At 44.2% G+C, this 14,957-nt stretch overlaps 1 protein-coding gene and 1 pseudogene across 1 annotated transcript; both read left to right on the top strand.

The window, feature by feature from the left end:
• Positions 1–3,224: 3,224 nt before the first annotated feature.
• On the top strand, positions 3,225–5,196 carry LOC147261223 (uncharacterized; annotated as a pseudogene).
• Positions 5,197–12,143: 6,947 nt separating this feature from the next.
• Positions 12,144–14,735, top strand: LOC147261222 (uncharacterized). Its single transcript, XM_086204870.1, has 2 exons — positions 12,144–14,118; positions 14,425–14,735. The coding sequence occupies exon 1, from the start codon at positions 12,177–12,179 to the stop codon at positions 14,013–14,015; it is 1,839 nt and encodes a 612-aa protein (XP_086060996.1). The 5' UTR covers positions 12,144–12,176; the 3' UTR covers positions 14,016–14,118; positions 14,425–14,735.
• The last annotated feature ends 222 nt before the right edge of the window (positions 14,736–14,957 follow it).

Genomic DNA, 14,957 nt, shown 5'->3' with positions numbered 1-14,957 from the left:
AGTTGTGAAAGCTATATTATATTATGTATTTATTTTTAAGTAGTTTTGGTTTGTTATCATATTAGCAGTTTAATTTAGGATTTTTTGTTCCAAACTTTTTATGGTTGTTATGGGATTTTGTCGTTGTCTTCCACTTATTCCTACATTAAGGGTCGCCAGGGGGCTGGAGCCTATCCCAGCATGTACGGGCGAGAGGCGGGGTTCCCCCTGGACAGGTCACCAGTCCATCTCAGGGCCAACACATAGAGACAAACAACCATTCACACTCACAGTCACACCTACAGTCAATTTAGAGTGTCAATCAGTCTCGTCCCCTCTTGATGTCTTTGGACTGTGGGAGGAAGCTGGAGTACCAGAGAGAACCCACACAGGGAGAACATGGAGACTCCACACAGAAAGATCCCGCGCCCGAGCTGGGACTCAAACCCGGAACCTTCTTGCTGTGAGGTGACAGAGCTGACCACTGCACCACCGTGGTGTTTGTTTTTTTTAATAAATATTCAACAATTTTTCTAAAATATATCATAGTTATATTCAATTAAGTTTGTGTGAACTCCAACAATGTGTCTTTGTGGTGGGGGGGGGGGGGGGTGAGTTCCTGAAATTAAAAATAAATAAAAAAAAAAAACGTGTGAAGAATGAATTAATTTGTTTTGTGACCATGATCAAAATTGAACTGAATACTTACAGTATTAAATATGTGAAATCCTGGAAAATGTGGAAACCCTTGCCTGTCTACAAAGCAGAGGGCATCTTCCTCCCCACACTCAGCCCTCTGCTGGACATCAACAAATCCTGCATGTCTCAGAAGGGCCTCATTGAAGGGGAGGTTCTTGAGTCCACACTCCACTGCCCGGACCAGAGATGCAAGTGCTGCCTGCTGGAACAGCTCCACCTTCTGAGCCCTGATGTCTCCAGCCTCAAGGAACCTGTTGAGGGTACCGCTAGTTATAAAGCCAACATTTAGCTTTTCTCCTACCAGACAGAAAACAGAAAGGTAAAGATAAATAAGTGCATTAAACAATATCCCAGAAACCAAATCACATCAGGGTAGACACACAAGAATTTGACTGTGCAATCAGGGGAGCTCACTTGATTACTACCTGTTCCATTGTTAAAGAGGTGCAACTTGGTGGACGTCATGGTGATAAGTGAAATGCGTGAGAAATACAATGTGTGGTGTGTGAACGGCTGGGAATGCGTGTGTCACACGCCAAAGACTTGAGAGGCCTGATATGTGTTTGCTGTGTGGTTTTTATGAGATTGGTCAGCATGCATGACTGTGTCTGACTGCTGGTTTTAAGTTTAGGAACTAGTCTTTTTCTAATGTTATTGAATGGGCAACACAGACTGTAAAGGGGATAGTTCAGCTCCTCAGAGCGTCGTTGGTGTAAGGTGTAAATGGCCATGAAGTATAATATGTGCAGTAGAAAGATCTCTGCTCTCTTCCACTGAGAGACAGCGGGGCGCATCATGCTGCACCGAGACACACTGTTGTCGATGAGGGACAATATATCAGAGTATTTTTGCCGCCCACGAGAAGTCCCGTCTCAAAATGATACACCAGTTCAAGAGTAGGCTCAGTATTTACCCTCTCTTCAGGTCCTCTCATCTCTCCTCTGTTACCAGCTGTGGGGCTGACCCACTGCTCAAACATTTGAAGTCCTTTGAAGATAATAGTACTTTTGTTCCAAGTCTGGGTAAAGAGGTCAAGGGCACTGTACTTGCTGTAGTCGCTGACTATCTTGGTGCTCACTCAATTGGTGGGTTTGTTGAAAGCTTTTCAGCTTCACATTTCTGTCGCTTTTGCACTGGAGAAGGGTGACAGATCCAGGAGCATGAAGAAGGAGAAGGACTGTTTCCTCTGCCGACTAAGTCCAACTATGCCATGCATATCAAAGCAGCACTGTCGCATCTTGCAGAAGCTCATCACTGTGGAGTTACAGGGCAGTGTCCCATCTCAGATAGACTCAGTCACTTTCATGCTACATCAGGTTATCCCCCAGATGCTTTGCATGATTTGCTTGAGGGGATTGTACCTGTGGAACGATCACTCTTTCTTGATGTGTTAATCAGGAAGAAATGCGTCTCTCTTCAGGAGCTCAACCATTCCATGTGTTGCTGTCCTTACAAATGGAGCGATAAAACAAACTGTCCACAACCCATTTGCCCACATATCACATCACCAAGTGTAGGGGGTAACGCACACTAAAACTGGTGCTTGTTGAGAATGACACCACTCATGGTTGGTGACAAAGTCCCTGAGGATGAGCCCGCGTGGGAGGTTTTGATGACCCTGAAAGATGTTGTTGAGCTTGTCATGGCTCCTCTCCACACAGATTAGACAATAGGTTACATGCAAAGTAAGATTTCAGATGGCCGTATGGTGTCCCTTAAACACTTCGTTTGCACATCAGTGTGAGTGCAGTGGGTTGATTTTTTTCCATTTATTTCTCTGGCAGAAGAATATTGAAGCAAACCTATGCAAGTAAGCTCATCAGCTATTAATAACCTGTCTCAATTGCTTTTCTTTCTCTCTCCACAGCTGAAGAGAGACCCCAAACAACAATGGCGGTCCAGTTAAGAGTCATTTTAGAGGAACGCAACATTCCAAAGTTGACACTGCCAAGAGGAATTCCAAATACAGTGGATGATCTTGTGCCTGGGGAATTTGCACAACTATACCTAGACAAAGACTTTAACAGTGGCCTTGTCATACATGTCAGCAGCTGAAGTGACACTGAAAAACAGATTGTCAAAGTGATCCTAAAAGAGCCGGTCATCACCCTTGACCTGCACCGAGTATATGGATCAGGACCATCATCTACATTGAGCTCTCAGAGTTCAGTGAACACCCATCCTGCATGTGATAATGCATCCTCACAGGTGTCCGACTGCGCATCATCACGTTCCAATGACACCATTATTCTCCCTGATTCATGTCGCCCTGCTGCATGGCCGGTGCCATTTCAAGTCCCGGAGTTTTACGGAGACATAGAACTAATCCTCACGGAGGCAAACAAATCATATCATGCCACTGGAAGAGACTTCATGGATGCCGGTGTTAAATCAGCAATAATGCAATTTTTTTTTCTACACTGCTCACCCATCAAGTCAGCAGATCCTATCCGTGGCTGAAGCCCTGGTTGCCAAGTTTCCATGTCTTAGGGAGCCGGAATCGTTTGCAGGGTTATATGGCTGGCAACAGGGGATTAAAAAATAAGATGCACAATTACCGTGCCAAGCTAAAATCTCAAAAATATGCTTACTGGGAAATTGAAGTCAACACATTAAAGAGGAAGCATGAGGCTGTTGCAGTCCCATCAAAAAAAACGTGAAAAATCCCCAAAAAGCTGAGGTTAATTCCCTCCCTCCACAGCCTATTGCTGAAAGCCAAGACACACTGGATAAAGAGAGGCTTGAATTACTCAATAAAGTGCAAAAGAAAAACAATGCAAAGAAAATCACAGATAAAATGAGTGAAACCTTCTCAAGCCGAAGAGTCAAAGTGGTGACCCTCAGCCCCTCTGTGAGTGTGTTTAAAGAAAGGTGGCCAGCGTTATTCGGTGAGGCTCAGGTGAGAATGTCTGATCATTCACCAAGAAACATTCATGTGCTTACTTTGAGATCTAGTCTGTCATTTAAAATGTCCTTTTTAGTCCTTTTACTTTCTCACTAGATGAAGGAAGAGTTTAGACGTATAACAACAGTTTCCTTGGAGGAGACATTCATGCTGAAACTTGGTGAGTTCACACCAGGTCTTTTGCAGCTTATGCGTGCTAAAGGAGGAGCTACTGGTTTCAAGATGCGCCCTCTGCTGGACACTGTAAATGACGTATGTTATTTGACTTTTTTCACAAATATGTAATAATTGATTTGAGCGAATTCAAAGTGAAATAATTTGTAAACAATTGCTTTGCTGTTGTAGGAATTTTTCAACAAGTCATCATTAATCAGTCAGAAGGACCCACAGAGTCTATGTATTGCGCTGTTCCAAATCTGGAGAGGACACCTTCCAGTTGGTTCAAAAGAATTTATTCAGATTAACAGGAAAGAATCCAGAGCTCTGGAGATCGTCTCCCTATCCTGGAGTCAGCATACGCAGATGCGTCGTCCCTGGCGTTGGGGCAAGAAGTCCCACGATCTAACTATCTTCTCCAGTTTTATGTGTTACAAGGAGGTGCTTATGTGATCGCTTCTGCGTGCAAGTGTGTATTTTTGATCTTCGTGTCTGTTGCAGGATCTTCTGTCTGACCCCGTGCCAGTCCCTTCTGGTCCATCGTGGCCTTGTTGTTGCAGCTGTGAAGATTAAAACCTCTTTCCGATTTACGGCCATGCTCTTATCTTTCACGGCCTCATCCCACCATAGAAATTCTTGTGGACTCTGTTCTGACCTGATTGGCTTGAGGGAGTGATGCTAGCATGAGCTACACTCCCGCTATTCCCTGTTGTGACCTTTTCACCTGTCCACTCTAAACAGTCTGGTCTGTGCTTCACTGCTGATAGGAAGTGTTTTTCTGTTGTCTTATATCTTGGAACGTCTATCTGTGTTGTCTCCAGTATTTCTAAGTTCCTTCCTAGAGTCGCAATGGCACCAACTAGTCCTGGTGCTCAGTAGATTTGTGGGACCCCCTCTGTAAAACCCCTTTTACTACTTCCAGATGTTCAAGAGGTCAAATAAGGTGACTTGCAGCTAAGTCATTGATTCTGCCTGGGATGCATGAGCAGAAGATCCCGGTACCGCTACTGACATTAAAGAAGTACATTGATGAACTAAATACAGTGTTGGATAATTTCCTACCTCTTTGGGAACTGCCACAGAAACATCTTTATTACAACTACCTTGTGTTTCCTGCACTCTATTTTAAGTGCATGTATGTATAAATTTAACTACAGTTTAAGCAAATATATATGTATAAATTTGTCTACACTGTGCACAAGGTTGAGCTCCTTACCAACTTAACAAACTACAGTTCAACATCAATCTGTGAAATGTGAAAAAAATGTTTGTTTTCAAGGAATTCGATCTTCGTGTATGTAAATCACTGAGTTACACGAACCGTCTTTTCACAAAATTGTATCTCCCCACAGACACAGAGCATTGAGAAGAAAAGGGATGCAGCTGTGTGCTGCCTCATTGACCACCTCAGTGAAAGACAAGAAGATCTTTTCCATGACTGCCAGGAATGTCATTGATAAGACATGATCGATTAATGCAAAGGATCCTCATGTCTTCCTCTACTCTCCTCTCTTGTCTCCTCTACTCTCTCCTCGCCTCTCCTGCACTGCATGCTGGGAGTCTGAGTGTGTGAGTGGCTGTGGAGCATTTGGAGTAGTTGAAAGAGTGAGGAAAGTTTGTGACACCTTGTTTCCAGTTTCTGCACGATTCTCGGTGACAGGCAAGAGGCATTTAATTCATTGATTTGTGGTTCTTGTTGAAAGGACTAAATTAGTGGCGTTTGTGCCGTGAACCATGGCGTCCCTCTCTGAGGAGGGCTTGCCTCCCATGTCGACCAGACAGGGTCAGATTTGTCAGTGGCTGACGCTCGGTACACTGTGGAACAGGCTCTCCTGCCTCTAGGAGATCAGATCGGACATGGAAACACCACAAACGTCTCTCGGATGAGTAAAGCCGCGGAGGCTTTTGTCCGGGAGGAGCGTTTGGTTCACCTGTTAGCCGAGAAGGGCTGGTGCTCGATGATCAATACTTTTCCGTTTCACCGCTTTATGTGCTGTCGACGCATATCACCATATCAAGTGTTCCTCCTTTCACCCCGAATGAGATGATTAGAAAAGAATTGATGCAATTCGGGAAGTTTGCAAGTTGTTTCAGAACAGTTCTGGGCTGCAAAGACGCCAGACTGCAGGCTCCAGCAGACGTCCAGTCTCTGCGGAGGCAGCACCGTAGCCGGTGACCCGCAACCTGCAGCGCAGACAAATAAAGCGAATGAATGGAAGTGGTGTGAATGATGCTGAAGAGCAGCCTGGGAGCGGTGGTGGTGGACAGGTAGAGACGGTGAGGAGCAGTCAGTCAGCTGAGACTAGGGTTCAGGGCTCTGTAACAGCTGAGCCCTGCAAAGAGAACGATGATGATGATGATGATGATGATGAGATGTTTGATGACTCTCTGTCACAGTGCTCTGACATTGTGTCACAGGAAGAGTCAAAGTCATATCCAGTAAAGGACATCAATGATTTCCTAGATGGAAGTTATGACAGACAGGATGTGGCACTAACAGATTTCTTCCCAAATGTGGACATGTTTATCAGCTCAGATATGAACAACTGAACAGACAGAAGAGGTTATGACTGAAGGAACTGTTGACTAAACTCAGAAAAGAAAAACAAGAAGAGGTTGCTCTCAATAAAAAAAATTAAATGGGTGATTCACAGAAGGTGTGTTTTTTTTTTCTTGGATGGGTTTCATTGTCCTCTCCTTTCTCTTTCTTGTCTGTATCTTACTAATGGTCGACTACTTCTCTTTAAAAAACTCAATGATAAACTCAAAGAGTTCAATAGCAGCTCAGTTACAGTGATGGGAGGGGATTGGAACTGTACAACACAGCCCAGAGTTGATAGAAACTCAGGGGAGCCTCATCCATCGTCAGGCTCCCTCCTGTCTACTGTGATTACAGGAAATGACCTCATACTGTAGATGTCCAGAGGAAACTTAACCTGACACCCAGACAATACACATGGGTGAGAGCTGTTGAGGGTAATGTGAAGGGTGCTAAGTTAGACAGGATTCATGTGAACCAAACATACAACAACAGGCTTGTCTACAAAATCACCTGTTGGTTTCTCAGACCATCACTTGGTTATGGTAGACATTTCCTTGCAGGTACCTTCTCAGCGCTGTCCATACTGGCATTTTAATGTGAGGCTGATTCATAGCCAAAATTTTGAACAGCTCTCCTCTGATTTCCGGGGGCAGTGGAGACTGAGAAAAAAATGATTTTGAAAACTGAGCTTGGTGGTTGGAGGTCGGAAAACACAAATCAAAATTTTCTGCCAGCAGTACACGAGACAGACGGGTGCCATGGAGAAAGTTTGCATTGAACAGCTTGAGAAGGAAGTTAAGGTCCTGGCAGATGAGCTAATCTCAACCAGTGATGGTAGTAGTGAGACCTGGGAAAACAGGAGAAAGGCTCTAGGTAGGTTCCTTCATGAAAAAGCTAAAGGGGCTATGATTAAAATCAGAGTCTCCACGATTAAAGACATAGATTCCCCAACATCCTTCTTCTTTAAGCTTGAGAAAAAGGTCAGAGAGAGAAATGTGATGATGCATCTCAAGCTTCCAAATGGAGCAACAACAAGAGATCCAGCAAAGATGAGGAAGCTGGCCATAGATTTCTACACTGATCTCTTTAGTGCTGGGAGCTGGGAGCTGGAGTGTGTGGAGGAGGTCCTGGGAGGACTACCACAGCTGGGTGAAGCACAGGCAGCTTGGCTGGAGTCCCCCATGGCCTTTGAGGAAATGACTGCAGCAGTTCAACAGCTCAGCTGTGGTAAAGCCTCAGGAGTTGACGGACTTCCGTCAGAGTGCTACAAGAGGTAGACTTTGGACTGCTGGAGCTGGACTTTGATTGGTAAAGACTTGTTTGAGGTTTTCATGGACTGCTTGGATTCTGGGACTTTGACATTAAGTTGTACAAAAAAGTGACCTTGGGTTGCTAAAAAAAAAACTGGAGACCAGTGTCGTTGTTATGCACAGACTATAAGATAATGGCAAAATGGGTTTCAAACAGACAAGAAATTCATGGACAGTGTTCTACACTCCAGTCAAACATACCGTGTCCCTGAACGCACAATTATGGACAAGCTATTCCTAATAAGAGACACTGACATTTCCAAGTTACAGGATTTAGATGTCAGTCTTTTTTCAATTGATCAAGAAAAGGCTTTCGACAGAGTAGATCAGTGTTTCCTGTTTAAAACGCTTGAAGGTTTTGGCTTTTGTCAGAGCTCCAGAATGATACCTATTTGGCCGCGACCTAATTTCTTTAAGGTGCCAGTTAAGATTTAACGAGGTGGCACCAGTGCGACTTGCGAAGGAGAGTAAATTTAAAAAAACAAAACAAAACGTCCCTGCCTCAGCCCTGAGGCATGGGCGGCTGTGTTAGTGCATTAAAGGTTGTTTTGGTTGGTGATACAATATAAATGGTATTGCTCCAGTCTGATCACGTGCACCAAATGTACACGCGATGCGCTCACTTGTCAACCCCGCGAAGAAAAACAAAACAAAAAAACCAAACAAGCAGCATAGCAGCACACAAGAAGCGGTCTCTCCTGGAATTTTTCAAGAAAAGAAATGTTGCAAAGGAGACAAATGAGGTAGCTGGAGGGGGGTTAGGTTGTCAGTGTTCCTAACAGGTCAAAGGATGTCAAAATTCTTGGAAAAAGTTCCTCTGCAAAAATTAACTGGTCCAAGTCTGAAGGTCTGCTGTTAGGTAAGGGGAGTAATAAAGAAAAGCCAGCTTTACCAGCTGGGCTTAAGTGGAACACTGAGGGGATGAAATTCTTAGGTGCTTTCCTGGGCAGTGAGAGCTTTTTGAGTAAAAACTGGGAGGGCGGAGTTGAGAAAGTCTGTGTCTGATTGTCCGGTGGACTTGGATCCAGCCCCAGCTGTCTCACAGGGGGAGGGCTTTGGTGGTTAATAACTTGATTGCCTCGATGTTCTGGCGCTGGTTTAAAGTTGTAGAACCTCCAGACGGTCTTCTGAAGGAACTGCGGAAGAAGCTTGTGGATTTCTTCTGGGGAGGTTATCACTGGACTGCAGGATATTCAGTTCTGCTACTGTGCAGAGAACGCTGGTAAGAGCAGGGATCACAAAAATGGCCGACCCTCGGTCAAGTGGACAGTGGAAAACAGCAGCCATGTTGAGCCAGGGTCAGGAATTAAATCTTTTCAGTTGATAGAGAGATTGTCAAGCGAGGTGATCAATACACTTCCTGGTCTTTTCAGCGGTGGAGGACCAACCAGTTCTCTGGCCCAAGTTTCCATCTGTGTCTGTCTGTGCTGCCGTGGAGGAACAGGTGGAGGAAGGTGGAGCCCTTCTGTCTTTTAAAACACCAGTACTACAGGACTTCAAGGAAGCACCAAAGAAAGCCTTGTATTTGGTCCTGGTGAAGGTTCTGAACAGGGTATCACCAGCTGGTGTCCGGCAGTCGGGGTGGTTGAGTGCTTTGACTCCAAGTTCATCTCCCAAAGGCAGCTGGAGGTCTCTGTACAAACCCCCCCATCGAGAAACGCACCACGGATCTACAGTGGAGGGTTGTGCATGGAGCTGTGGCTACAAACAGACATGTGGTACATATGGATCCTAGAGCTGGGACGCACTGCTTCTTCTGCAATAGTGAGGAGTCTCTGCAGCACCTGTGGTTCAGATGTCCAAGACTGAGTCCTTTCTTCTCAGTGCTGCATCAGTTGCTAAGTGGTCGACCAACCTCTTGTTCTTAACCTCTGAATCCCAGAATGTCTGCTCCTGTTGGTGTTTTTGCTGTATTAGTTGATTGATGTCTGTTCAGTAATGTAAGTAATATACTGGATCATTAAATGACAGGTCAAAGGTCAAAGGTCTCCTCTCCTCTGCTCTTTTCTTCTCTCCTTTGTTGTGTGCATTAGCCAGTGGTCACTTTTCTGTGTTTTTGTTGAATCTTGCTCTGCGTCATCTTGTTGTGAATCATCGCTCATTCGCCTCTCGCGATGATCCTCGGGGTTGTTCTCCTAGATGTTCTTCCATTCTTTAATGTGATCTGGTAGGTAGGACTCCTTTCAAATTTTCACCACAACTGGAACAGCATCTTATGTAACATACTTAAAAATGTTTATGCTTCTTGTTTCTTTCTTTGTAACCTGTAGGAATGGGAGGACTACACAGAAAAAGCGATGAAGGTGATCGGGATGCATGATATCATGGCTGAGGAGGATCATGAGATGTGTGTGACTGAGGGGAACCGAGTGATGGAAGGAAGTGGAAGCCGAACAAAGGCGTGCGTACTGCTGATGGCACTGATATATGCCCTCAACCTGGAATATCCAAAGCAGCTGAAGAACACATTTGAAGCTTTTCAAAAGCTTTTTTTGGAACTCAATGGAGCGAAACTAATGAAGAAGGTCCACAGCCTCAAAAATAAGCTCATGCAACAGACACACACTTCCTCTTTTGTTCCTTGTTGTTCTTGTTTTTGAGTGATAAAACGGGTTCATTCCTTGGAATGTTGTGTGAAGCTGAAATCTGTGTTTTGGATCATTTGGCGGATCATTCGTGCGCGTAAACAAGACGGTTCAGTTATTTGTTGTACAAATGCACCTGGACTGCAGTCAGTCAGTCACTGTTGTGCAGAGCTGAAGCTGAAGATACGTTTTACTGTCCAGAAACAATAGAGTTATACTTTGTTACATTAAGTTTTGTTACTTCAGTGAGTTATAAAACAGCTTCATTGCTTGGAATGCGAAGCTGTTGTATTGAACTTGACTCTGTTTTTTTTTTTTTTGAGTGAAAATTTTATAGATTACAAACATTGAGATGATAACCATCTTCAAGTCTTTTGGGGGGTATATCTTACCTTATCTGAATAAGTTAAAGTTACTGACTTTTATTAACTTTTATTGGTAATTATCAGTTCTTACCGATGAGCAATTAAGAGATCATTTTTGACCCAATTTTATTGAGTACCTGTTGAATATACACGTAAATGTGAGGTAAATTGAAACCAATTTATTTAAGTAGTTCATAAATTTTGAGGTGTATTTCTGAAAACTAAACAATAACTAAATTATAAGGAATTAAATATTGCCAAAAATGACAAATAGCTCCAATAGGCAGACATTCACAATTATTTGACTAGAATTAACTCAACGGATGACGCCGTATTCACATTTTAGTCGTTGATTGGCTAAAACATCTTTGTCTTCGCAGCAGCAATTGAAGGTAAGAAGCTCTGAAGCTCATCCAGGAGACTCGTTTTAGACCAAATGTGTGTAACGAACTGAGTCACATCACGCTTTGACTGTTTGACCAGAGGTAATTAATTATTTTGTAAACAAAGTTGTTCAGGTGTGTTTTAATGTGTAAAAGTGATGAAGAGTATTTTGCGTCTTTCAGATCACAAAAGAAAACAAACCTCTGGCTTCAATTGTGTGTTTAATGCTCAGCAGATATGAAAATGAATATAAGTTTTCAATCAAAGCTTTTTATGTGTTTTTTATTTTGTTGCATAAATTACTGCTACAGTACTACTACTACTACTACTACTACTATTACTACTACTACTGCAGGAGATTGCTGAGAGAAATGCAATTAATTATTGTGAATATATTATTTCCATTCATTTTCTTCCGCTACAGCAGGACCAACACATAGAGACAGACAACCATTCACGCTCACAGTCACACCTACAGTCAATTTAGAGTATCAATCAGCCTCGTCCCCTCTTGATGTCTTTGGACTGTGGGAGGAAGCTGGAGTACCAGAGAGAACCCACACAGGAACAGGGAGAACGTGGAGACTCACAAAGAAAGATCCCGTGCTTGAGTCAGAGCTCGAACCTGGAACCTTCTTGCTGTGAGGCCACAGTGCTGTGCTCAATATTTTTTATTTTAGGTATTATTTCATCAAGTTTTACTTTCATCTGGTATTTTATTGAACATGTGAAGAAAATGATTGTCACATGTTATAAACATATATAATTAAACTGGAGGCTGCTTGTTCAGTGTCACATTCATGTGTTCACATGTGGTCCAGCAACATTCGAGCTTGAGATAAACTCATATGATGATGTCACACAGTTGGGAGATGGAAAAATGGATGAGCCTGGATCTGCACTCAAGGGTCCAGGACGTCAGAGAGACTTTACTGACGTTTATCAAAACCATCAGAGGCCCGAGGGAGAGAAAAAGGGACAACCAAAAGTAAATCAGTTACTGCTTAACACTGTTTTTTAAAACGCTGCATTACTTCACCAAAACGGTGAGACATCTGTGTCAGAATTCACTGAGTCATCACAGGCAGTGATTTGTCAGTGAAGAAAAATGACAGACGACATCACAGACTGACTTGGCAGGTGACAGCACAACCTCTGATGTTATGATGTCGTGTATGAGACAATGGATCCAGAAATGCAGGACCAACATTACCTCACACAACTTTGAAGGCAACTGATTTAAGTTTCAACATGTCCACAGGCAGCAAGAAGAAAGGATCTGGGGGTCCCAATAAAGAATTACTTGATAGGCTGTTTCGTGTTTCAGGTTCAAAATCCAAAACTTCCACTCGACCTGAGAATGAGAATCCCACAAGGTCCACAAAACCTGAGAAACACGTGAAACAGAAGGTCTTCAAAAGCCTTAAGAAACAGCATCAGGAAGACAAGTCAGTCAGTGCTGACAGGCCAGGCCTCAAAGACAAGGCTGAAGGCCTGGGAGAACATGTGGGTCCATTACTCCTCACCCACCAGCAACCCACCCCCGACAGAGAGAAGAAGGCCCAAGGCGTTTTTGCTGGACAACAGCAGACAATCAAGCCACAGCTGAAGAATCTGACAGGGCAGCAGCGCCCGGATGATGAAAAAATAGCAGAACCAGGAAAAGGAAAATGGAGTCAGGGTGGCTCAGAGAAGACCCTGTCAAATGACAACCCAACAACTGGACCTCGTCAGTCCCCTGCAACCCCTGCAGAGTTGGTTCCCCGCCAGAAGACTGTCAGATTTAACATGGATGATGACAGTGTTTTCGGCCAAGAGAAAACACCCAGACCCAACACCTCCACTCGATTCTGCAATGCAAGAGACCGGCTGGAAGAATTCCCTGCCAGCGATGCCAGAGATTTCCTCCAGGAGACCTCCACACACACAGCCAAACAAACAAAGCCAGAGGTCTCCAGAGGACAAGTGAGAGAGGATGGAGAAGATAAGCTGTTTGGAGCTGACAGGCCAGGCCTCAAGGATCATGAAGAGAGAGAGGACAAATGGAAAGCAAGAATATTCAGACCGAAAAATACGCCGTTCAAGAGAGAGGACAACACTCCTCCGTTCCTCAACAACCACCAACAACCCAGCCCATCCAATCACGCCTCTCCTGCCACAGGAAAGAACGCCCAGGGAGCAGTTCCAGGACAAAGCTGTTTAAATCTGCAGCAGCTGTTAGAACAACAGCAGCTGATGCAGTCTAAGCTCATGGAACTGACTGAACAGCGACAAGTGGATCAGGCTCGTATCCTCCAGCTGGAGGAACTGGTAAAGACTCTGCAACTGGAGCGAGACCAGAGCAAAACGTTGCTCCAGAGTGTCCAGCAGCAAAAGAGAAAGGACGTAGAAGTCTTGGAAATGACACACAAGGCTAATGTGAAGTGTCTTGAGGAGTCGGCAGCCCAGAGCAACACAAGGTTGACACAGACGTGTAACGATCTCTCCGCCCAGTTGGAAAACGTGAAAGCTCAGCTGTGTGAAAGTGAGCAGCAGCTTGGAGAAGTGACAGCAGAGTACAGGTCAGTGATGCAAGACTGGGCAGAGGAGAAGAGGAAGCTGGCAGAAAACTGGAAGAACTTCCATGCCAAGGAAAAGGAAAGACATGAGAAGGCTGAACAACAGGCCAGCAGAGTGGCACAGGAACAAGAGGGACTGAGGCGTCGTGTTGAAGAGCTGAGAGAGAAGGAGATGGCTGTGGCACAGGAGAGAGAGTCTCTGAAGCAACAAAGAGAGGAGCTGGACAGACATAAAGAGAGCGTGACAAACATGGCCCTGGCGGCCATGACAAAAGCCAAGGAGGGGGAGAAACTTAGCCAGGAGGCTGCTGAAATGTACCAACATGGAGAAGCACGGCTGAAGGAAGCAAAACGTGCTGAGGCAGCAACTGAGATGAGGCTGGCACAAATCCAGACTAAACAAGAGCAAGAGAGGATGAAGCTGAAACCCTCCATTCACAGCAGACAGTTGCTCGAACTGAAGAAGGAGATCGAGCTTCTGAAAAATTCCAGCCATGTTCCAAGTCTCAGGAAACCTAGGACCCTGTTTTAGCTGTTTGAGCTTTGGCTCAGCTCCTGCTGCAGGCTCAAGGGTCCTGGTCTGGGAGGCAGCTCAGAGAGACGGACATGGAAAACCTCCTCACTAAAAGGACCAGGTAAGAGATTTTAAGGTTGGACCTGTGAAAGTTTGAATATGTCTTAATGAATAATGTACAGGAATATCTGCGTAGTGTTTGTATCACTCGTACTATCTGTATGCAGTTTGACACCATTGATCATTTTGAGTACACCAGTAAATAAAACCTTAAACTGTTTTTGGTGTATTTAACACACATCTATGTTTCCCCCTTTTGGACTGGACTGCTGAGATGTGTATGTGACAACCAGAACAGATCCAGTCTATTATCATTATTAGAAGGTTGTCTTCATGAATTTCCATTATATTTCATTTCTCAAAAAAGGAAGCACCAGTGATGGAGGACTTTCACCAGGCCTTTGTGGAGCTGAGCCCAGCAGACACCTCTTCCTGGGGCTCACAGTCCAACCCAGGATACCCAGGATGGAGCAAGACAATCCCTGGCCTGACCTGGCCACATATGAGGGGAACGAAGGGGAGGGGACAGAGTCAGGGCCCCATTTTCTTCATCTTTGACCAGAAGGACATCATGGAACTTTTTATTTGGTGTCCGATGTCCATTAATAGTTCAGTGTTTGTGAATGTATGTGAATTTTTTGTAAATATTTATTTTAAAAAAATCGGATCTTTATCATTTTGTATTGGATCATTTAATTATAAAGGAGTCATGATGTAATTCCTGTTTTCTTCCTTCAAACATATGGAAGAGGGTTGTGTTTGTTGATGGGGGTCTATATTCTCAACACAGCTCTGAGTAGTTAGTGCTGATCCAGAGTCAGTACTTATTAGATCAGCTTCTCCACTCCAAAAGATCCTCCGATTTTTTTTCACTGAAGAAACGTGATTTAGTAGAAATCA

This window comes from Aulostomus chinensis, chromosome 5 (assembly GCF_037954235.1).
Source record: "Aulostomus chinensis isolate RoL2024-O1b breed Wild chromosome 5, RoL_Achi_v1.0, whole genome shotgun sequence".
NCBI lineage: Eukaryota > Metazoa > Chordata > Actinopteri > Syngnathiformes > Aulostomidae > Aulostomus > Aulostomus chinensis.
The sequence above is the reverse complement of the archived record's forward strand: the minus strand, read 5'-3'. Positions and strand labels throughout refer to the sequence as shown.